At 43.8% G+C, this 22,838-nt stretch overlaps 1 protein-coding gene across 1 annotated transcript in view; it reads left to right on the forward strand.

Moving 5' to 3' along the window:
- TBX22 (T-box transcription factor 22) overlaps positions 1 to 9,738 on the forward strand; it is a 13,048-nt gene extending 3,310 nt beyond the window's left edge. Inside the window, exons 2-6 of the mRNA XM_032228535.1 lie at positions 1,605 to 1,779; positions 3,153 to 3,317; positions 3,424 to 3,488; positions 4,784 to 4,869; positions 9,125 to 9,738. Coding sequence (XP_032084426.1) covers positions 1,605 to 1,779; positions 3,153 to 3,317; positions 3,424 to 3,488; positions 4,784 to 4,869; positions 9,125 to 9,738 — 1,105 coding nt within the window. The remainder of the gene's footprint in view (positions 1 to 1,604; positions 1,780 to 3,152; positions 3,318 to 3,423; positions 3,489 to 4,783; positions 4,870 to 9,124) is intronic.
- Positions 9,739 to 22,838: the final 13,100 nt, after the last annotated feature.

The following is a 22,838-nucleotide window of genomic DNA, read 5'->3' on the forward strand; positions in this document are numbered from 1 at the left end:
ATGAAATGAATGAATGAATGAATGAAAATTTATAGAAGGTTGAAATCAGTTCAGAGATGTCAAGGTTTCATCCAGGGAAGATTTGAGAATGAGTTTGCCTGGTCCTCTTGGAGACCTTAGATCTGGAGAATAGTTCTTTCCTTTACTTACCCTTAAAAAGGGAGATTCTCTTTGCCCACATGAACAAGATCTTCAGGGAGATCCTGTTTCCCTGAGAACAAGGCAAAGGGCAAACAACTCACAAGATTCACAACTCATAAAGTTTGCTTTGGGGCCGCCTCCTCCTCCTCCTCCTGCTTCTGAAGCTCTGTAGTTGAAGCACATCTTCATCCTCCTCTCTCCTGCTAGTAGATTTTGTGGTTCAATACAACATTTGTAAAACCAGGTCTCTCCTTTTAATCATCTTTTCCACACACTGGCAAAATACCCAGGCAGTTAACTTCTAAGTTGCTTCAACACAGAGCTGGAATCTGAAACAATAATGTCCAGCTTGAACTTGATTGGATTCTTCCTGAGTCTCACAGGCTCTGCATAGACTGAAGACCAAAGTGGTTATCAAACAATGATGGTCAGTTCTTCTGCTCTTCTTATAGCTCCCTTTGAGGGAGGGAAGAAGGAGGCCTTAGATCACAAATACCAGTTGGCAGAGAAATGGGAAAAGTCCCTGGGACTTTGGAAAGTGCCAAGAGTTTTAGCTACAAAGTTCCCCAATCTTTCCAAAATGCACAATTCTTTCTCTTTCTCTCTGTTTCTGTTTCTCTGTTTCTCTTTCTTCATTCTCTTTTTCTCTTTTTTTCTCTCTATCTTTTTCTCTGTCTGTAGGTCTGTCTCTCTCTCTCTTTCTCTCCTCTCTCTCTTTCACTCTCTCTCTTTCTTTCTCTTTCTCTCTCTCTTTCTCTCATTTTCTTTCTCTCTTTTCTCTCTCTTTCTCTCTCTCTTTCTCTCTCTCTTTCTCTCTCTCTCTCTCTCTTTCTTTCTCTTTCTCCAGCCTGGCCCCTTCCCTATGTTCACATGCCCAAAAGAACAAGGGAGGAAAGAGAGGGAAAGGCCTCAGTCTAGATATCCACCCAACACTGAGACCTCTGTCTTCCTCCTGAATTTGGGGCTGAGATAGAGCCATGAGCTCAGCCAAGCTAAGAATGAAAAGAAGAGAAACAGCAACCAACTTTTAAAACTGATGGATGCCACAGAGGTTTTTGCAAGCAAAACTTGGACCGTTTGAATCCTGGGAATAAGGAGTACAGAAAGCAAGAAGGAACGATTAGTTGATTAAGTGGACTGTGAATGATTAGCCTGACTTCCAATGCGTAAATAATACTGATTGCAGTTGTACAGTGGAGAGTAGGATATGGTGAATTTATTTCCCCATGCTAATTGGGGGCTCTTGGCTCAAAACCTAGTATTTTAGTTTCCCATATGTTAAGCTGTAACGAGACTGATGTAATTTTTGGCTTAATCCATCACAAGAATCCTATCGTTGTGCCCTTTAAGCTGTAATTCAAGGATTAATGCTGGTTGGGTAAAATCAGCTGATTGTGTCGTACACAGCAAAAACGGTGTTGCCAACCGGTTGGATTTGATGTAACCCTTCTTCCGTTTGGCAGGTACGTCTATCACAGCTCACAGTGGATGGTAGCCGGAAACACGGACCATTCGTGCATTACCCCACGGCTTTATATCCACCCAGATTCCCCCTGCTCGGGAGAGACATGGATGAGGCAGATCATCAGCTTCGATCGGGTGAAGCTCACCAACAATGAGATGGACGACAAAGGGCATGTAGGTGTGGATTTGAGGTTACTACTTTACAAGGACAGAGGATGAAGGAAGGAAGTAGGGCCATCTCTATCATTTGGATGAGGGAATAAATGGGGAACTCATCCAAATTTGCAGATGATATCAAGCTGGCAGGAATAACCAACACTCCAGAAGATAGGCTTAAGATACAGAAGGATCTTGAAAAACTTGAACATTGGGCACTATCTAATAAAATGATGAATGATCAATGGTGAAAAGAGTAAGGTTCTATATTTAAGCAACAAAAACGAAATGCACAGGTACAGTATAGGTGGCACCTTGCTCAACAGTAGTAACTGTGAAAGGGATCTTGGAGTCCTAGTGGAAAATCATTTAAATATGAGACAGCAGTGAGCAGCAGCTGCCAAAAAACCCAACACAATTCTAGGCTGCATAAACAGTGGGATAGAATCAAGATCACGTGAAGTGTTAATACCACTTTATAATGCCTTGGGAAGGCCACACTTGGAATAATGCATCCAGTTTTGGCCACCTTGATGTAGAAAAGATGTGGAGATCCTAGAAAGATTGCAGAGAAGAGCAACAAAGATGAATATGGGACTGGAGGCTAAAACATATGAAGAACAGTTGCAGGAACTGGGTATGTCTAGTTTAATGAAAAGAAGGACTAGGAGGAGACATGATAGCAATGTTCCAATATCTCAGGGGTTGCCACGAAAAAGAGGGAGTCAAACTATTCTCCAAAGCACCGGAGGGTAGAACAAGAAGCAATGGGTGGAAACTAATCAAAGAGAGAAGCAACTTAGAACTGAGGAGACATTTCCTGACAGTTAAAACAATTAATCAGTGGAACAACTTGCCTCCAGAAGTTGTGAATGCTCCAACACTGAAAGTCTTTAAGAAGATGTTGGATAACCATTTGTCTGAAGTGGTATAGAGTTTTCTGCCTAGGCAGGGGGTTAGACTAGAAGACCTCCAAGGTCCCTTCCAACTCTGCTATTGTATTGTATCAGCTAGACCAAGATGGTTGCCTTGGGAGACTTAGTAAAGGGAAGGGATGGAGGGGGAGGGAGGGAGGAAAGAAGGAAGGAAGAAGGTGGGTGAGAGGGAAAGAAGGAATGGAGAGAGAGATGGGAGGAAGAGAGAGAGGGAAGGAAGGAGGGAGGGAGAGGAAGGAAGGAATTAGCTACAACCGTTCTTCGTTCTTCGTATGTTTTAGCCTCGAGACCCCTAATAATCTTTGTTGTTCTTAAGGCAAATCTAATGAGGATTATTCCTAAGTATCCAAGCTCAAGGGTAGAACTTTAAAAAAATCTCCAAGTTTAAGAATGATAACGTTCACTTTTTCTGATGGTTTCCCCTCTTCTTTCTCTCTCTTTCTCTGTGGACTGCAGATAATTTTGCAATCAATGCACAAATACAAGCCCAGAGTCCACATTATCCTACAGGATTCCCGGTTTGATCTTTCCCAGAGCCCATCTTTGCCTGCAGCCGGTGTTCAGACCTTCTCTTTTAAAGAAACCGAATTTACGACGGTCACAGCCTATCAAAACCAGCAGGTAAATTAACCTGCCAGAGGTACAAGCAGGTATTTTGTGGGCAGGTTGGCAAAAAGTATGATATTCACAGTTTTTCCTTTGTTGTTTGTCTGAAAAATATCCATAGATAACAAAACTGAAGATTGACCGCAATCCATTTGCTAAAGGATTTAGAGATCCTGGAAGAAACAGGTAAAACAACAACACACACACACCTGTATTTATTTGACTGACGGGACTATGGATTGTTTAAAGACTTTTAAATGGACAAAAAGCACATGCTTTTGTTCATTAATTGCCTACATTATGAAAGAAGCACACATCATTAATGACAATTGCCTGTAGCTTCTCCGATTCCCCAGAATACTTTGAAGGTACCATTAAAGGACAGTATTTGTAGCTCAGGGTTGAAATGAGGGGATCCTTGGTGCTCTCTAAGCTTGGTGGTTTTCTTGCAGACGTTTCATCACCAAACTAGGTAACATCATCAGTGCTAGTTTGAAGTACTGTCAAAATAAGTACTTGACTACAGTATCTTTTCCTGGGACTACCTGCCAGATTGTTTCTAGGAAAAGAGGCAGCTTTGTCATAACTTTGAAGACAGTGGCAATTTTTTTTAGTTCCGTAAATACATTTTGGACATTGGATCTGAAGTATAACACTGAATACGAGTAAAAAAACAGTAGTTATTAGATTAGAAAGTTGTGGTGGCACAGAATTGCAGGCTGACTCTGCCGACTGCCAGCAGTTCGATCCTAACCGGCTCAAGGTTGACTCAGCCTTCCATCCTTCCAAGGTTGGTAAAATGAGGACCCAGATTGTTAGGGGGCCATATACTGACTCTGTAAACTGCTTAGAGAGGGCTGTAAAGCATTGTAAAGTGGTAAGTTTAAGTGTTATTGATATCTTCCTCCGTCCCTCCCCTCCCTCCCTCCCCTCCCTCTCTCCCTCCCAATGCTTAGAATGCAGTATTGTATAATAATTATGCCCACTGCCAGCAGTTCGATCCTGACCAGCTCAAGATTGATTCATGTGGTTAAATCTACCCGTGTGCTTAAAAGGTTCCCCTTGCACATATGTGCTAGTCGTTTCCGACTCGGGGGTGTGTGTGCTCATCTCCGTTTCAAAGAAGAGCCAGCACTGTCCGAAGACGTCTCTGTACTCATGTATCCGGCATGAGTAAACACCAAAGGCGCATGGAACGCTGTTACCTTCCCACCAAAGATGATTCCTATTTTTCTACTTGCAATTTTACCTGCTTTTGAACTGCTAGGTTGGAGGAAGTTGGGACAAGTAACAGGAGCTCACTCCATTACATAGTGCTAGGGGTTCGAACCGCCAAACTGTCGACCTTTCTGATCGACAAGCTCAGCGTCTTAGCCCCTGAGCCTTATGAATGAAGCTCTAGACATCTGCTTCAAGTTCCCTCCTCCAGTGGCCCTGTTCCATGGGAATGCAAATCTAATTTTAATTCTATCATGTTGCAGAGGCGTTTTGGATGGGCTTCTGGAATCCTATCCATGGAGACCATCCCTGACCTTCGATTTTAAGCATTTCGGGACCGAACGTCAGAGTGAGTATCGCATCTTCAATGACCTTTTCTTACTTTTCTCCTACATTTCTAGGTGCGCCTTTTTAAAAACTTCGGACTGTTTTAGTTTAAAGAACTTCCTTTTAAAATGTTGGTGGAGTTTGGCTGCCGAGCGGGTAGTGAAAATTAGTTTCTTTTTCATCATTGTGGCAAAAAAGGGAACGAGTGAAGCCTTGGACCCTGAAGCAGTTTTCCCCCCACTTTGTGAATGATATCTCTTCTTCGCCTTATTCTGAGCTGGGCTGATTAATCAAAGGGGAATATTTGTTCCCCTTTTAATTGATGAATGTCATTGCTCAAAGCTAGCAGCCTTGATGAATATCAAGGCTTATTTTCTGAGAGAGGCAATTATGTGCACAACATTCATTTTACTTTAAACTATCAGCCTATTCCCTCCCCTTCACTTCACTTGGCTTTCCTCCCCCCTCCTCTTCCCTTTCCTTCTCTTTTCTTCTCTTTCCTTTCCTCTCCTTCTCTTTCTGCCCCTCCCCTCCCTAACTCTAGCTTAGCCCCTTCATTTGACTTTCCTCCCCTCCCCACTCTTCCCTTCTCTTCTCTTTCCTTCTCTTCCCTTCCCTCCCCTTCCCTTCCACCACTCCCTTTCCCCCTTCCCACCTCCCCTCCCCTCCCTAACCCTAGCCCCTTCATTTGACTTCCCTTCCTCCCCTCCCCTTCACTTCACTTGACTTCCCTTCCTTCCCCTCCCCTCCCCTCTCCTTCCCTTTTTTCCCTGGATGGCTGAGATAAAAATGTAGACATCTACGGGATTGTATTAATCCCATACAGTCTAATGTGGTTCAGATCAAACCTGGATGGATCCACTTCCAAGTCCTTTGAAAAGAAGATGGTTTGTCAGCCAGCCAGAGTCACTGAGAGTGAGTGGGCAGCCATTTAAATCCAGTAAAGAAATGAACAAATAAATCCAACAAACAAAGAAATAAGTCCAATAAATAAATAGATACATCAAATAAACTGGCTCAAATGGATGTATCTATTTGATACATCCATTTGAGCCAGTTTCCATCTGTTTAGCCGAACTGACTTCAGTGCAATATCGTGCAAGGAAGACAATATAGGCAATCAGCCAGCCAACAATATCTTGTGTTCTTGGAGGAAACAACAGGATTTGGATGCCAATTAAATAATATAATATTGTATATCAAAAATAGGATGACAGCATAGGGGTTCATGCAAAATGAGCCATTCTCAAAATGGTTGGACATGGGATGAAGGCAGTGGTGGGTTTCAAAAATTGTTGGAACCTACTCTGTGGGTGTGGCCTCCTTTGTGGAAGTGGCTTGCCACCCATGTGGCCGGATGGGAGTGGCTTGCCGCCCATGTGACCGGATATGAAATTATGAATTAGTACTTAGGTCAGTCCAAGTAGCTATTCAGAAACTCTGGCATTGAAGCATGCAAGTCTTAAAGCTGTCAAGTTACAAGATCCTTGCCAGTGGTGGGTTTCAAAAAATTTTGGAACCTCTTCTGTAGGCATGGTCTGCTTTCTGGGTCCACTGATGGAACCTCTTCTAACCGGTTCGGTAGATTTGATGAACTGGTTCTACCGAATAGGGCGAACTGGTAGGGACCCACCTCTGGATGAAGGATGCCTATCAGAAGGGTAGATGATGGCATGAATTTCAGCCAGGAAACAATTGAAGAAAGAGCAACCATATGGTTCCAGATGTGTCAGAAGACCAGCCTTTGTGTCAATCTGGTCCCCCGTTCCCATCTCGATGAAGAATGATTATCATTAGACCACGGACCCTGGATGGCTGTAGGAATAATCCATGTGCCTGGACAAGGATGTCTTCTCCTACGTAGCCTGGTTCTCAATGGATGGACCAGATGTTCAGCAGATGTCCTCTTTTGCCAGAAGTAGGCAAAGATTTGTGAGTGTGGCATTGTTGATGCCAACCCCATGAGTCAAGTGTGGTGTTTCTTCCAAATGTGCTTGAGTTGTTGAGACCAGATGTGTACAACTGCATTTACTTTCAAGAACTATATTCTCTATGGGACTGATTCAGACATGAGAAGATGAGCAGGAATCTCTAGCAAGGACTTGGTCCAAATTCATTTGCAGAGTGATAATGCCTGTAGCTTTCCGCAAAGAAGCAGAGTTAGACTCTTATAATGAGAGGGGGGGAGAGAGAGGGGGGAGAGAGAGAAAGAGAGAGAGAAGAGGTGAAAAAAGAAGAAAGGAAAGGAAAGAGAAAAGGAAAGGGAAGGGAAGAAGGAAGGAAGGAAGGAAGGAAGGAAGGAAGGAAGGAAGGAAGGGAAGAAAGTGGAAAGGAAAGAAAGAAGGAAGGAAAGGGAAAGGGAATGAAAGGGAATGAAAGGGAATGAAAGGAAATGAAAGGAAATGAAAAGAAAGAAGGAAGGGAAGGAAATGAAAGGAAAGAAGGAAGGGGAGGGAAAGGTAAAGAAAGGAAAGAGGAGAGGAAAGGATAGCAGGAAGGGAAAGGAAAGGTAAGGAAAGGAACAGGAAAGGAAAGGAAACGAAAGGGAAGGAAAGGAAAGGAAAGGAAAAGAAAGAAGGAAGGGAAGGGAAAGGGAAAGAAAGGAAAGAGGAAAGGAAAGGATAGCAGGAAGGAAAAGGAAGGTAAGGAAAGGAAAGGAAAGAGGAGAGGAAAGGATAGCAGGAAGGGAAAGGAAAGGTAAGGAAAGGAACAGGAAAGAAAAAGGAAAGGAAGGGAAGGGAAGGAAAAGAAAGATCCACAAAGACCTGTAAAATTTTGAAAATAAACCAGTTTTATTTTGGCACCTAAGACTCAACACAGTTCTGTTTCCTTTCCTGTTTCTCCCTCCTTCTTCCTTCTTATTTCCGCAACAATATTGTGAGTCGACCACGTTCTCTCTGAGGTTGTTATCCCACACATCTGGTGAAGTGAATTGAGAAACCCCAAAACAGATGTGACACAAAAGATACTACAAGACTCTGTTTCTTTTAGCGCCATCCACAATTGTACAGCATGTTTTAACGATCACCGTCAAAAATAATACAAATGTAAGATTTGAGTTTGCTGTTTCACACGGTAACAGAAAAATATAATTTAACGTTGCCAGCAAACAATTTGCATACATTTCTTAAAATGCCCCTGGAGGAGAGTTTGCCCAAAGGAAAAATGGGAAATAAGCGAAAATCTATCCAGTGTGTGTAATATTTGCTCAAGTTTTTAAAAAAAATAATAATTATTATTTTTGGCAGCGGGAGGCATAGAGAAAACCTCTTGCTTATGATTGTAATCAGGTTGTTTTAATCCAATCAACATGATCAATTTTTTTCTTGAAAGCCACACTAAAAATTGGCGAAGAATGACAGCTAATGTATGGGTTCAGAATAGGTTCAGGTAATCCTCGCTTAATGACTGATCACTTATCAGCCACTGAAAGTTAAAATCCACACCCCCCCCCAAAAAAAAGACCCAAGTTCCAATGGTGGCACTCCACAGTCACATGGCCACATTTAAAGTGCCTGGTAACTGGTTCATCTTTACATCTATTTGTCTATTCTCTTTCTCTCTCCCTCTCTCTCTCTGTCTCTTTTCTATCTCATCTTCTGTCTGTCTGTCTGTCTGTCTCTGTCTCTGTCTCTGTCTCTGTCTCTGTCTCTGTCTCTGTCTCTGTCTCTGTCTCTGTCTCTGACTCTGTCTGTCTGTCTGTCTGTCTGTCTGTCTCTCTCTCTCTCTTTCTCTCTCTCCACTGTGGCACAGTGGTTAGAATGCAGTACTTCAGGCTACTTCTGTTGACTGCTGGCCAGTTGTTTGACAGTATGTGTCTCACCACCTCATTGAGATGACCCAGAAAGCAAGAGCCGAGGTGGCGTAGGGGTTAGGGTGCAGTACTGCAGGCCACTTCAGCTGACTGTTATCTGCAGTTCAGCGGTTCTAATCTCACCGGCTCAAGGTTGACTCAGCCTTTCATCCTTCCGAGGTGGGTGAAATGAGGGCCCAGACTGTGGGGGTGATATGCTGACTCTGTAAACTGCTTAGAGAGTGCTGAAAGCTCTATGAAGCGGTATATAAGTCTAACTGCTATTGCTATTGCTAAATAAAGGACAGGATAGGGCGGGGGGAGAGTGGGCGGGGCCAACTGATCATCAGAGCTATCAGTTTGCCTGAACCTGTCCGAACCAGCTGAATACCACCTCTGATCCTGAATAGTATGAAAGGTGGAGAACAAAATTCCATTTGGTTTGCTATCCTTTCATAATGTCCTTTTACTCGCTTTATCCTAGGTGGAAGTTCCAGCTCATCTCCTGCAACGCCCTCCGGGGGAACCCCATCACCTCTCAGCTCCCTCCTTTCTCCTGCGGGTTCTCCTCCTACTTTTCACCTCTCTGCAACCAATCTTGGCGTGCCCTGCCCGGATTCCTACCTGCACCATCTTGGCCTACCCATCTGCTACAAGATTTGCCCTACCAATCTCTTAAGACAGCCGTCCCTCATGTTCCCAAGCCACCATAAGTTGGGAAGTGCCACTGGTCCTCACTTTTTCCCCCACTTCATGGTGGAGGTGCCCACCTTGTCTTCTCTGAGCATCGGCAATGTCAGAAGTGGCAAAGCAGAAGATCTAGATGGAGTGGTGTCCCAGGGGCCCAGTTCTGCGGGCCAGATGTTGTACGGCTTGCATGCATCTGGAAACATTTTCCCATCGGCGCCCGTTGCCCGAGAAACTTTAAACTGTGCCTTGCATCCTCCGTATGGGTTCTACGGTTATAACTTTTCAGTGCCGTCTAGGTTAATGAATTCATTGAGCCACTTCAAAGTGAGCGATGGCATGCCACCTCTGCTCCAGGACAGCAGGTGTAATCATTCTCCTTGGACATCCACAGTTAACCACTGCCTCTAAAAAAAGACTTCTAATCTCTCAAAAGTCAGGCCACCAACAATATCTGGACCACATCCTTCACCAAACACTAATGGACTGCAGTGTTTGGAACGTTGCAGAACACAAGAAGATGGACTTCCTGGAATTTTCTCCCTGCTCATTGAGAGGGGAAACTCTGTGCCCACCTGAGTGGGTGAGTAATAAGTTGGAGAACAAAGATGAACTTTGATGGAGGTTTGCAAGTTCCTATGCCAGGATGATGGGGGTGAAACATACTTAAGGTCTACAACAGGTAGATAATATCCAGAAGTGGCTCAGACGGACATCTTAATTAACCAAACTATAAAACGTTTGTTTTTACGGGATGCAGTAGCTCAATGGCTGAAGCTGAGCTTGTCGATCAGAAAGGTCGACAGTTCGGTGGTTTGAATCTCCAGCACCACATAACAGGGTGAGCTCCTGTTCCTTTTCCCAGCTTCTGCCAACATAGCAGTTCGAAAGCATGGAAAAAATGCAAGTAGAAAAATAGGCACCACCTTTGGTGGGAAGGTAATAGTGTTCTGTGCGCCTTTGGCATTTAGTCATGCCGTATATGACCCCAGGGACACCTTCGGACAGCGCTGACTCTTCGGCTTTGAAACGGAGATGAGCACTGCCTTCTAGAGCCGGGAACGACTAGCCCATAGGCGTGAGGGGAACCTTTACTTTTACCTATAAAAAGTTGGAGGAGGAAGTACAACACAATGAGACTCACAAGACTCTTGGCAGCTCCGCTACACAGACCAGGACCAGAAATTATTTTTGTTAGTGGGGGAAAAGGCTTCTGAGAAACCTTAACCAAACTCTAAGCAAGCTGTCTCATGGACTTTTTTTGAGAACATCTGATACACAGCTATAAAGCACTATGAACCAATTAGTGTCAGGGATGTTCTTATGCATGTCGGAAAGAGGTGGTCATAAAAGCTAATTTATTTGGTTGCCTGGCTGAAAAGTAAAGCTGTTCCTGGAATATTTGCACTTTGCAGCCGAATTTAAACGTCGTGTCATGATTGAAATGTAACGTGATCCAAATATTCATGGGATTTTTGTAATCTTTCATCTGAGAATTGTTTTGAGAATATCACTTAATCCTCAAATTGGTTTCTTGGCTCTTTTCAAGAGCTCGTGCTATTCATTCTTTTCTTCAGTGGTTCCCGGAGAAAAAGCACTTCATTATCTTATCTCCTTCCATATTAACTGCTTATTGTCAACTTCAAAGTCTTCTGCAGCATTCAATTATTGTACTAGGTATGATTATGTACTGCAAGGAGTCACCTGCATATGGTTAGGACTATTTCTGAATGTTCTTTCCTTGTGTATATAGGATCCATGATCTTCTTCTACATAAATTAAAGAAATCTATTGTGTCTTTGAAAAAAAAATCTAGGTCAGAAAACTTTCTTTTTTTTTAATTAGTTTTTTTAAATAAATTTTTATTTCTCATATATACATTCACAATTATATGATCTCATAACATATAAATAATAATATGTATTTGTAACAATTTTTCTCCCCTACAATTGACAATATAATTGAAATTGCTTTCTTACCATCCCATAGACCCATCTTATTTTACAACAATCCTACTTCTTCTTCCTTCCTTCCCTGCTTTCTTCTCTCCTTCTCTCCTTCCTTCCCTCCTTCCTTCCCTCCCTCCTTCCCCCTTCCCTCCGTCCTTTCTTCTCTCCTTCCTTCCTTCCTTCCCTCCTTTCTTCTCTTTCTCTCCTTCCTTTCCTCCTTCCTTTCCTCCTTCCTTCCCCCTTTCTTCTGTCCTTCCTTCCCTCCTTCCTTCCCTCCTTTCTTCTCTCCTTCCCTCCTTCCTTCCCTCCTTCCTTCCCTCCTTTCTTCTCTCCTTCTCTCCTTCCTTCCCTCCTTCCTTCCCTCCTTGCTTCCCCCTTCCCTCCGTCCTTTCTTCTCCCCTTCCTTCCTTCCTTCCCTCCTTCCTTCCCTCCTTTCTTCTCTCCTTCCTTTCCTCCTTCCTTCCCTCCTTCCTTCCCCACTTTCTTCTGTCCTTCATTCCCTCCTTCCTTCCCTCCTTTCTTCTCTCCTTCTCTCCTTCCTTCCTTCCCTCCTTTCTTCTCTCCTTCTCTCCTTCCTTCCCTCCTTCCTTCCCTTCTTGCTTCCCTCCCTCCTTCCTTCCCTCCTTCACTTCCTCCTCCCTTTCCTTCCTTTCTTCTCTCCTTCTCTGCTTCCCTTCTCTCCTTCCCCTTCCTCTCCTCTCCTCTTTATGATGTCTACACAAGCAGTCAACAATGGCCCTGAGATATCTAAATTTGGGCCCCTGAAAACACAACTGTGGGTTTTTTGCTGTTGTTGTATTGGAAGAAATGTCCTTCTGGGTTCAGTTCCAAGTGGGGGAAAAGACACTGGATTCATGGAAGTTGCTTGGACAGAAGGTTTATAGATGGTTTGAGGTCCTAGGGCAAAAGGGGGGATTATATGAAGATCTTGAAGAAAAAGTGGGAAGAGATGCTAAGAGAGCCTGCATTTTATACCCTCTCTAGGGCCCTGCCTTGGAGCTTCCTGTTCCTGTGTTAAACATGTATTTTGATTGGTGGTCAGACTCCCAGAGGGCGGGGGAGATCTTAGCTAACTTTGTAGGCTGTCTGTCTCACAGGCTTGGTTGAGCCTTGCTGGCTTATGTCATCTTCCCAGGGGCCATGTGGTGAGATGGGTAGAGAGCTAATCCTATCATGTCCTGAGGGCCATGTCCTTTGTGTTGCAGATGAGCTGGCTCAGGCCTTAATGGCCCATTAACAAAGGTGGGTGGGCTGATTTTCTGTCTCCCTTTTAGGGGAAATATTCTGTCCTTTTAATATTTCCTAAAACATTTCATTTTTCTAGGAGAGGGGTGGGTGCTAACTTCCTACAATTGAAAAGGTTTTCTTAAAAACTTTCCTGAACTTATTCTTTAATGCCTCCCCCCACAAAGCTCCTCTGAACATATATCACTCTCAGATTTTTTTTAAAAAATTGATTTTACAGATGCTTGAATATACCTGAGGATTGCAAAGTAGTACAAGGGTAATATAATAAGAATGCTTGTAGTGTTGCAATCCTTGCAGCTGTCCTTGCTTCCTGGTCCTGGGAGATGGTGGGTGGGAATATCAAGGCCTGGGATCTCTTCTCTTAGAACAATTGAAATGCAGGAAGCCCAGGAGGCTGCAGAGTCATGGGACGAAGGTTGTGCAATGAAAGATACACCTTCTGACTAAGGTAATGTGAGAAGCTACGCAACTCCCCTGATCCAAATTTCAATCTACTGAAAATAGAAGTCAAAAGTACCATATTTTTCAGACTATAAAATGCACTTTCTCCCGCCCCCCCCCCAAAAGTGGGTGAAAATGTCTCTGCATGTTATAGAGCGAAAGTTGCCGGAGCCCTGCCCACCCTTTGGCCCCTGCCCTTTGGCCTCTACCTCCCAGCAATTTGCCTCCTTGCAGCAAACAGCTGGGTCAGCTTCAGCACAGCCTGATTTAGCACAAGCAGCTGATTGGCAGTTGGATCAGCCTCCTGGAATAATGCTGATCAGCTGTTCCAGACTGCGAGAATCGCCATTGCTGCCTATTGCCGCCTCCACACACCCCATATTTGGCCTCTACTTGCCCCATTTTTTGGCCTCCGTGTATCCTGTTTTTGGCCTGTTCTAGGCGGCGGGGATCACCGCCACCACATATCACTGCCACCTATCACCACCACCATTAGGCAGCGATAGGTGGCAGGGTTATCCCCACCACCTGGAATGGGCCAAAAACAGGATGCACAGAGGCCGAAAATGGGGCATGCAGACATGGTGAAAGGTGGTGGCAGCAATGGGTGCTGGAGGTGGCGAGGGGTGGCAGCAATCCCTGCCACCTGGACCGGGCTGAAAATGGAATGCGCAGAGGCCAAAAATGGGGTGTGCAGAAGCCAAAAACAGGATGCATGAAGGCTGAAAATGGGACACGCAGAGGCAGCAATGGGTGGTGGCGATCCTTGCAGCCTGGAACAGCTGATCAGTCGTATTCCAGGAGGCCAATCCAACTGCCAATCAGCTGCTCATGCTGAAGCTGACCAGGCTGTTTGCTGTTTGTTGCAAGGAGGCGAACTGCTGGGAGACAGAGGCAGATTTTTTCCCCTTGTTTTCCTGCCCAAAAGCTAGGTGCGTCTTATGGTCCAAAAAATACAGGTAATTTGTTTGCCATCAGATTAAAGGATAAGATGACATAGAAACAGAAGAAAACATCCTAAGCGTGGTCCAATATGAAACAGAGGTTCATGCCTAGGTGTAGAAAAAAAAATACAGCTGAATAGAATGCAAATGAAAGAGAGGAAAGTTGAAGGAGAAGCAGGGGTGAAGTCCAGCAGGTTCTGACAGGTTCTGGAGAACCAGTAGCAGAAATTTTGAGTAGCTCAGAGAATTGGCAAATGCTACCTCTGGTTGGCCCCAGAGTGGGGTGGGAATGGGGATTTTGCAGTAACCTTCCCCTGCCACACCCACCAAGACATGCTCACCAAGCCACACCACGCCCACCAAGCCATGCCCACAGAACCAGTAGTAAAAAAAATTGAATTTTACCACTGAGGGGAGGGAAGTACGGGAGGGAGGGAGGGGGTGTAGAAGGGAGGAGTGGGAAGGGAAGGGAAGGGAATCTTGTAGTACCCCACTGCTTACTTCCCTCCATGTAGATGTGGACCCATTAAGGACTACTTGTTGAGTACGGTTCGTCAGCCAGTTGTAAATCCAACTGGTGATGAAGCTATTTATCTCACTTTTATTCTAGCTTACGAAGAAGTAGGTTGTGGTCTACTTGTTGAATGCAAGTTCTATTCCCTCTAGTAACTAGCATCTTCTGGGGAGCTGCGATGTCAGCACGGGGGCTGTGAGGAGGTTTGGAGACATGTTATGATTTAAGTCTTGAGTTACGTCTTGGAGGTCCGTGGCCACAAAAGGTATTTAAAGAGGGCCCGTGGTGAAGGAAAGGTTGAGGACCACTGCTCCAGTTGACTGAACATTGATTGAAAAGCAGCATGATTGGAATCCATGCCGTGCATTCCTAGATACATGACATCTTCACAAGTCCTGAGAAGAGATGCGATCCAAGCCTGCTGGAGTTTCTCTTTCCTGTGTCCACAGCTGAAATCCAGCAGTCTGGGAAGCTCAAACCAAGCATGGCAAGATCCTCTTCCCCTCTCATGGTTGTCTGTCATCAAATAATACTTCATTTCTCAGCCTGGAGGTTCATTCCATGCCATCATCCTGACGGGAAACTACTGAGAAGACATCTTCCACGAGTTTATCTTGGTTCTACAACTCTTCACTTATGCAGATCATCATGTCATCACAGACTAAATATTTATGTGGCTCTCTCTCTCTACTCACATGTGTATGTGTGTGTATGATTCTAATAAAAGACAAGATGTAAATCTAATTAAACATATTGTTATATTCTAATATCATACATGCATATATAATTTACATCTTGTCTTTTATCTGAATATTATAGTGCATTTCCTCCTCCTGTTTTTTCCCCATGGCAGAGGTCTTCCAAGTAGGGGGGGGAGAGAGAGAGAGAGAGGGAGGGAGGGAGGGAGGGAGGGGGAAAGGAGGGGGGAGGGAGGGAGGGGGAAAGGAGGGGGGAGGGAGGGAGGGGGGAGGGAGGGAGGGAGGGAGGGAGAGGGAGAGGGAGAGGGAGAGGGAGAGGGAGAGGGAGAGGGAGAGGGAGAGGGAGAGAGAGAGAGAGAGAGAGAGAGAGATGGACTTTCAGATTTTGTGGCCGAGTAGCAGAGGTGGGTTGCTCCTGGTTTTACTATTGGTTCGCTTTGTGCGCACAGTTCAATGTAAATTGTTCTTAGCACACATGCAGAACAATTTACAGTGAACTGCACACACGTGCACACTTCTAAACAATATGCTGGCAACGGTAGCAGTGACTGGAGAACTGGTTCAGGGGGTGTGGCCAGCCTGGGTCACTGCTGGTTCTGCGACCCAGGCCAAAATACCACTATTGGTTTGGCCAAACCTGATCGAACTGGGAGCAACCCACCTCTGCCGAGTAGGATTGGCTGAGTAGGCATCACGGCTCAATGATTAAAGAGGCTGAGATTGTCATCTGGAAAATGGACAGCCCAGGATCGAGACCTGAGCACCATGCAATGGTGTGAGCTCCTGTTCCTGCCTCAGCTCCTAGCACTTCAAAGCATGTGAGTAGATAAATAGATACCACTTCAGTGAGAAAGTAACAGTGTTCTATATGCCTTTAATGTTATACTGATGCTGGCCACATATTGCCGGAAATGTCTTTGGACAATCTTCCTCAGTCAGAGAGGGAGATGAGCACCTTATCCTAGAGTCAGGCATGATTAGAGAGGGAAAACTATACCTTTATCCAGGAATTCACCATAACTCAATTATGGTCATAAGTCCTCAACATAGAAATACACACACACACACACATACATTATTAGATGCTTTGACAAAACATCTAATCATTCCCCTGGCTCAACTGATAAGGGAGGAGAGCTTGTTGCTTAAAGGTTAATATAACTGGTTATATTAACTATATTAGCTGTGTGTGTGTGTGTGTTAATATAACTGGTTGTGTGTGCGTATGTATGTATGTGTGTGTATATGTGTGTGTATACACACACATGCATACATACATATACACATACACATACATATACATATACACAAACTTTATTTCTGCATCTCTGTTCTCAGAGCACAGGATGGAATTAGCATAACTGAAGAATGCCCAGTTAATCTCAAATGAAATTATTTCCTGAATCAGTCAATTTTTTTTAGAATACTTTTTTTTTTACAAATCTTTTAGAATACTTGAGGACTAGAAGCCTGTACATTTTCAAATCACTGTCTCTGGTTCCCCCTCCGTTTTCTGTACCTACGTGAGTGTATCAAAATTAACACCTAATAGCATCGTCACACAAGCGGAAAGATCATAAACCAGTACGACTCTCCACTCCATTCTCCACCCTACAGCCGAATCGTCTCCAATTAATCTTGCAAAATTCTCCTTTGCAATTCCTTCGAAAGGTGTATATATATACCCCACGTAATAAGTATTCTAACTTTTGCCCAGAATATGTCAATCTTAAGAGAGCCTTTTTTTTTCTTAACTTTTTTTTTCTTTTTTCTTTTTTTAAAAAAAATCACCCTTCCAATCCTGTCTGCCTTGGAATGTCTGCTTACATTTACAGAAGTGGGTGAATGGATTTGACAGTATTTAAAGTACTGTGATTTTTACGACCGCTTTGAAATGCATTACGTTTTGATCCTCCACGGGTCCAAATTAAATCATGCGCTGGTATCCAAGTTTTAGTTTCCCAGCTGCCTGCCCCCAGAAATGCTGTCGTGTTTACGGTACAAATTTAAAAGAAACTGAATGCACGCTTGTAATTGTGGTGGTTTTACTTTGATATGTATTCCTCCGTAGATTCCCTTCCAGTTAGGCCTGCAATTAGATGATAATTTGCATTGGGATTATATAAACAGACCTGGATTGGATGGCAATACGAAACAGGCAGAAAGGTACATGTGCTGCTTGAAACCTGTCCAATATGAAAGCTATTTACATGTTTGATTCACAGGCCACCATGCCATGCTGTTCCAATAAAAGGAGAAAACCGGTATTATTTTCTCCCTAGGTTTCAAATGTACATGTTTACAAATTTGTCCTGCACACTAATACGTAAACAGATATCATTGGAAGCAGATGTGTATGCGCATACACAATATTGATCTGTTCCTTTTGTTATCACAAAGGTATAGGCATAAACTCTTACAGATACACATCCTGTGTCTCTGGCTTGTATATTGCGATTGATGGTGTCGATGGAGCATATTATGGGTTACTATTAAATAACTTATTAACTATTATTAAATAGTTTATTAAACTATTGGCTAAGTCTGCACTACTATTAAACTTCTGATCGTTCCTATCAATCATCTCCTCCCACCTATGACTGTAACTGTGTTGCTTGTATCCTTAGGATTTATACTGATTGTTTCCTAGTATGATTTGATTGCTTATTTGTACCCTATGACTATCATTAAGTGTTGCACCTTATGATTCTTGATGAATGTGTCTTGCCTTTTTATGTACACTGAGAGTTTATGCACCAGATTCCTTGTGTGTCCAATCACACTTGGCTAATAAAGAATTCTCTTCTATACTACTCTACTCTACTCTACTCTACCCTACCCTACCCTACCCTACCATACTATACTATACTATACTCTATTCTTACTAGCTATTTAAAAAAATTTTTAAATCCTGCCTTTATTATTTTTATAATCAAGTCAAGACAGTGAACATACCTCATACTCTTTCCTCCTTCTATTTCCCCCAAAACAACCACCCTGTGAGGTAGGTTGGGCTGAAAAAGAATGACTGGCCCAAAGTCATCCCTTTGGCTTTCAGGTCTAAGGCAGGACTAGAACTCCCAGTCTCCTGCTGATTGATCCAAAGTTACTCAGCTTTCATGTCTACGGCAGGACTAGAACTCCCAGTCTCCTGCCGATGGACCCAAAGTCACCCAGATGGCTTTCCAAGAATTTGAATGAATTTCTTTGGAGCTAAAGAAGCTTCTTGGATGAAAAACGAAACGTCTTCAAAGAAAACCCAGAAAGTCCAGTTGCTTCTGGAAAAAGCACCTTTGGGGAAGTTCATTTGAAACTCTTGAAAGACCCATTTGCCACAAACAAGACTTGAGCTGAATTTAGTTCAGTTTTTGTTTGCTCCATATGAAACGAATGCACACGTCTGTTGATGGTATCATTGAAGGTCCTAGGAAGCTTCTCTTCAAGTTTACGCTGTCGGCTCCTTTCTACCACCATCCTTTCTTCTCTTCCCATGGTTCAGGAAGGCAAGACATCACTAAGCACAAGTTATTGTTGTTAGTGGTGAAGTCGTGTCCGACCCATCGCGACCCCATGGACAATGTTCCTCCAGGTTTTCCTCTACCATCTCCTGGAATCCATTTAAGCTCACGCCGACTGCTTTGGTGACTCAATCCAGCCACCTCATTCTCTGTCGTCCCCTTCTTCTTTCGCCCTCAATCTTTCCCAGCATGAGGCTCTTCTCCAGGGAGTCCTTCCTTCTCATTAGGTGGCCAAAGTATTTGAGTTTCTTCTTCAGGATCTGGTCTTCTAAAGAACAGTCAGAGTTGATCTCCTCTAGGACTGACCGGTTGGATCTCCTTGCAGTCCAAGGGACTCGCAGGAGTCTTCTCCAGCACCAGAGTTCAAAGGCCTCCATTCTTTGGTGCTCAGCCTTCCTTATAATCCAACCTTCACAGCCGTCCATTGCAACTGGAAAAACCATAGCCTTGACTATAAGCACTTTTGTTGGCAGGGTGATGTCTCTGCTTTTTAGTCTGCTGTCTAGATTTCCCATAGCTTTCCTCCCCAGGAGCAAGTGTCTTTTAATTTCTTGGCTGCAGTCCCCATCTGCGGTATGTAAAATCTGTCACTACCTCCATTCCTTCCCCATCTATTTGCCAGGAATTGAGAGGGCCAGATGCCATGATCTTAGTTAACCTAATGTTGAGTTTCAAGCCAACTTTTACACTCTCACACATGTGTAGCACACATGTACAGAAACACAAAATGATAGTGAGTAGGCTTGCAAGAATTGCAGTATTTACAGAGGTCCAAATGGATTCATGACAGTCCTCTTTTCTTTTACTAAAATATGATAGAAAACTTTTCTATCAGTCCTCTGCAGAGGGACTGAAAACAGCCATAGAGAAAACTGCCATAAATGTCCTCTGTCGTCCATTCGGCAAATCTTCCAAAGGCCTTTGGGTTGAATTGCTTTACCAGTCAGTTTCTGTTGTTCTTCCCCCCGTGTTTTGATTCCAATCTCGTCTTTAAGTGAGCCGTGATCTCCGCAACAATTTCCTCGTCTGTTGAACCCAACAGCTGTGAGCACTTAGCAACTAATCAGTTCAATTTGATTCACCTGTATGAGTGATCTTTGACAGATCCATCTGCTTTCAGTCAAGTTTGGGCATAAAACAGACCTAAGGTCCAAAGTATTTCTTCATGTTCAACGCGAGGCATAAACGGAGTTTCTCTCCAGTCTCCCCACTCCTGCAGGATGGAGAACGTTTGCACGACTTCAGGCTAATTCCTGCCATTTTTACTGTAAACATAAAAATTATGAAGTCAAGAATTTTAATCCTTCTTTCCTTTCCCTTCCTTCTTTTCTTCCTTCCTTACCTACCTCCTTCCTGCCCTCCCTCCTTTCTTTTCCTTCCTTCCCCCTCCCTTTTTCTCTCCCTTTTCCCCTCCCTCCCTCTTCCCTACTTTCCTTCCTTCCTTCTTTCTAATCCCCTCCCTTTTCTCTCACCTTTTCTCTCTCTCCCTCTTTCCCTTTCTCCCTTCCTTTCCACTCCCTCTTTCTTATCTCCCTTTCCCTCCCTCCCTTCCTTTCCTTCCTTCCGACCCCCTCATTTTTCTGTCCATTTTTCCTCCCTTTCCTTTCTTCCCACCTCCTTTTTCTCTCTCCCACCTTTTCTCCTTCCCTTCCTTTCTTCCCTTCCTTCCCACCTGCTCCTTTTATCTCCTTTCCCTCCCTCCCTCCCTCCCTTTCCTTCCTTCCCACTGCCTGCTTTTTCTCTCCCTTTTTCTCTCCCTCCCTTCCTTTCCTTCCTTTCCACCCCCTCCTTCTTCTGTTTTTTTTGCCTCCCTTTTCCTTCCTTCCTTCCTTCCTCCCACCTTCCCTCCCTCCCTCCCTTCTTTGGAAGCAGATCTGGGAAGTCCCAGATCTTTATTAACATTCCAAGCAAGAAGCTCTCTATAAATTTCCCCAATGGAGAAGCTGTCGGTCTGGAGACAACAGAGAGGAAACTCTGGCCTCGTGGACGGTTCTGGGGATTCACCTCCCGAATTAAATTACTTGGAAATATTCCACCCACCTGCCCTCCTTCTCAGACCCCGTGAATAGAAGCCTTTGAACCCTGGCGATTCATTCTCTAATCGCAGGAAACCCTTTTGGGGCACCTGCTACTTTTTAGAAGAGAGTCGGAAAGTGCAGATGGGTTTGGCAGGTGAAGAGACCCCCAAAAAATCAAATAATAATTCTGAGTAATAACCCGCTTCAAATCCGAAAGGACCCTCTTCCACAGGATGAGAGCAAAAACCCCTCCTTCCAGCTTCCCTTCCAGTAATTGTAGCTGGTCAAACAACCTTAATGGCTTCTAATTTGACAGCCATATGCCAGCAATAGACACCTGTCCCCATGGCTGATTTTGCTGGGCCAACCTGAACAACAGGCACCTGAATGCATTTTTCTAAAACACTTTCCTAAGAGACCGAGTCAGTCTGGGCTTCATTAAGCCCCTTTGAATTCTCTTCCATTTTCTGTCTTTCTTTAAACTATCGGCTGCGGCAATTATACAAGGCTTTGTTTTATTGTACTCCATAGGCAAGGTCCATATAGTATCTTTTTTTGATCCCTTTAGAATGAATCAAAAGGATCTTTATCGTACCCCTGTAAAAACAAAAACCGTTCAAGGACTCAATGCTGGTGCACTATTTTATCCTTATGCTGGGTTGTTGGTTGTTGTTGTTTTTTGGGGGGGGGAGGCTATTTAATTTTTAAAATAACAGAATAAAATCTTCCGCCTACTGCAGATTTCGACTTACCATCCTCCACTTGATCCTGTCTGGCAGAGTTGGACTATAGAACCCCTCCTCCTCAGCCAGCATTGCCCTTAGAATTAATTTCCATAAAAAGCTACCCAGAATCCCTCCTTGTTGCAGAGGAGATGGGTGGCCTAACAATTGAATACATAAATAAAACATAAATAAGTTATATCATCACTTTCCATTAATTTCCAGTCGTGTGTTTAACAATTTCCCCTTTTTGCCACATGAAAATTACATCTGACTTTGTTTCTAGCTGGAAACAGCTTCTGAATTTTGTTCCTGGGTTGGAAAAAAAATGTTTGTCGCTACATTGTGGTAGATGTTCAATGATCTATCCAAGATTATTTTCACGTTATCTTTTGGTTATCTTCTGGGTAGAAAGCCACACCATGGTTTTCATGTACAGGTAGTCTCAACTTCCAACAGTTTGTTTAGGGACCCTTCAAAGTTACAACAACACTCAAAAAAGTGACTCATGATGGTTTCCCACCTGGGGTGGGTTCCTGATGGCATTACTACAGGTTTGGTGCTCGAAAAAGTTTTCAGGAACTGAGTATGTTTAGTTTAATGAAAAGAAGGACTAGGGGAGACATGATAGCAGTGTTCCAATATCTCAGGGGCTGCCACAAAGAAGAGGGAGTCAAACTATTCTCCAAGGCACCTGAGGGTAGAACAAGAAGCAATGGGTGGAAACTATTCAAGGAGAGAAGCAACTTAGAACTGAGGAGAAATTTCCTGACAGTGAGAACAATTAATCAGTGGAATGCCTCCAGAAGTTGTGAATGCTCCAACACTGAAAGTCTTTAAGAAGAAGTTGGATAATCTTTTGTTTGAAATGCTATAGGGTTTGCTGCCTAGGCAGGGAGTTGGTCCTTTCCAACTCTATTCTAAACAAGGAGAGAAGCAACTTAGAACTAAGGAGAAATTTCTTGACAGAACAATTAGTCAGTGGAACAACTTGCCTCCAGAAGTTGTGAAGGCTCCAACACTGGAAGTTTTTAAGATGATGTTGGATAACCATTTGTCTAAAGTGGTGTAGGGTTTCCTGCCTAGGCAGAGGGTTGGACTAGAAGACCTCCAAGGTCCCTTCCAACTCTGATATTCTATTCTATTCTATTTCTTATTCTATTTCTTATTCTATTCCATTCCATTCTATTCTATTTCAAACAAGGAGAGAAGCAACCTAGAACTAAGGAGAAATTTCCTGACAGTGAAAACAATTAATCAGTGGAATAACTTGCCTGCAGAAGTTGTGAATGCTCCAACACTGGACATTTTTAAGAAGATATTGGATAACCTTTTATCTGAAGTGGTGTAGGGCAGTGATGGTTAACCGTTTCCAGACCGAGGGTCCAAAGCGCACACACAAATGTTTGCATGTGTGAACCCCCAAAATGCAATCAGCCCCCCCCCCTGTGGCAGAGAC

The sequence above is a fragment of the Thamnophis elegans genome, chromosome 12, assembly GCF_009769535.1.
Source record: "Thamnophis elegans isolate rThaEle1 chromosome 12, rThaEle1.pri, whole genome shotgun sequence".
Lineage (NCBI taxonomy): Eukaryota > Metazoa > Chordata > Lepidosauria > Squamata > Colubridae > Thamnophis > Thamnophis elegans.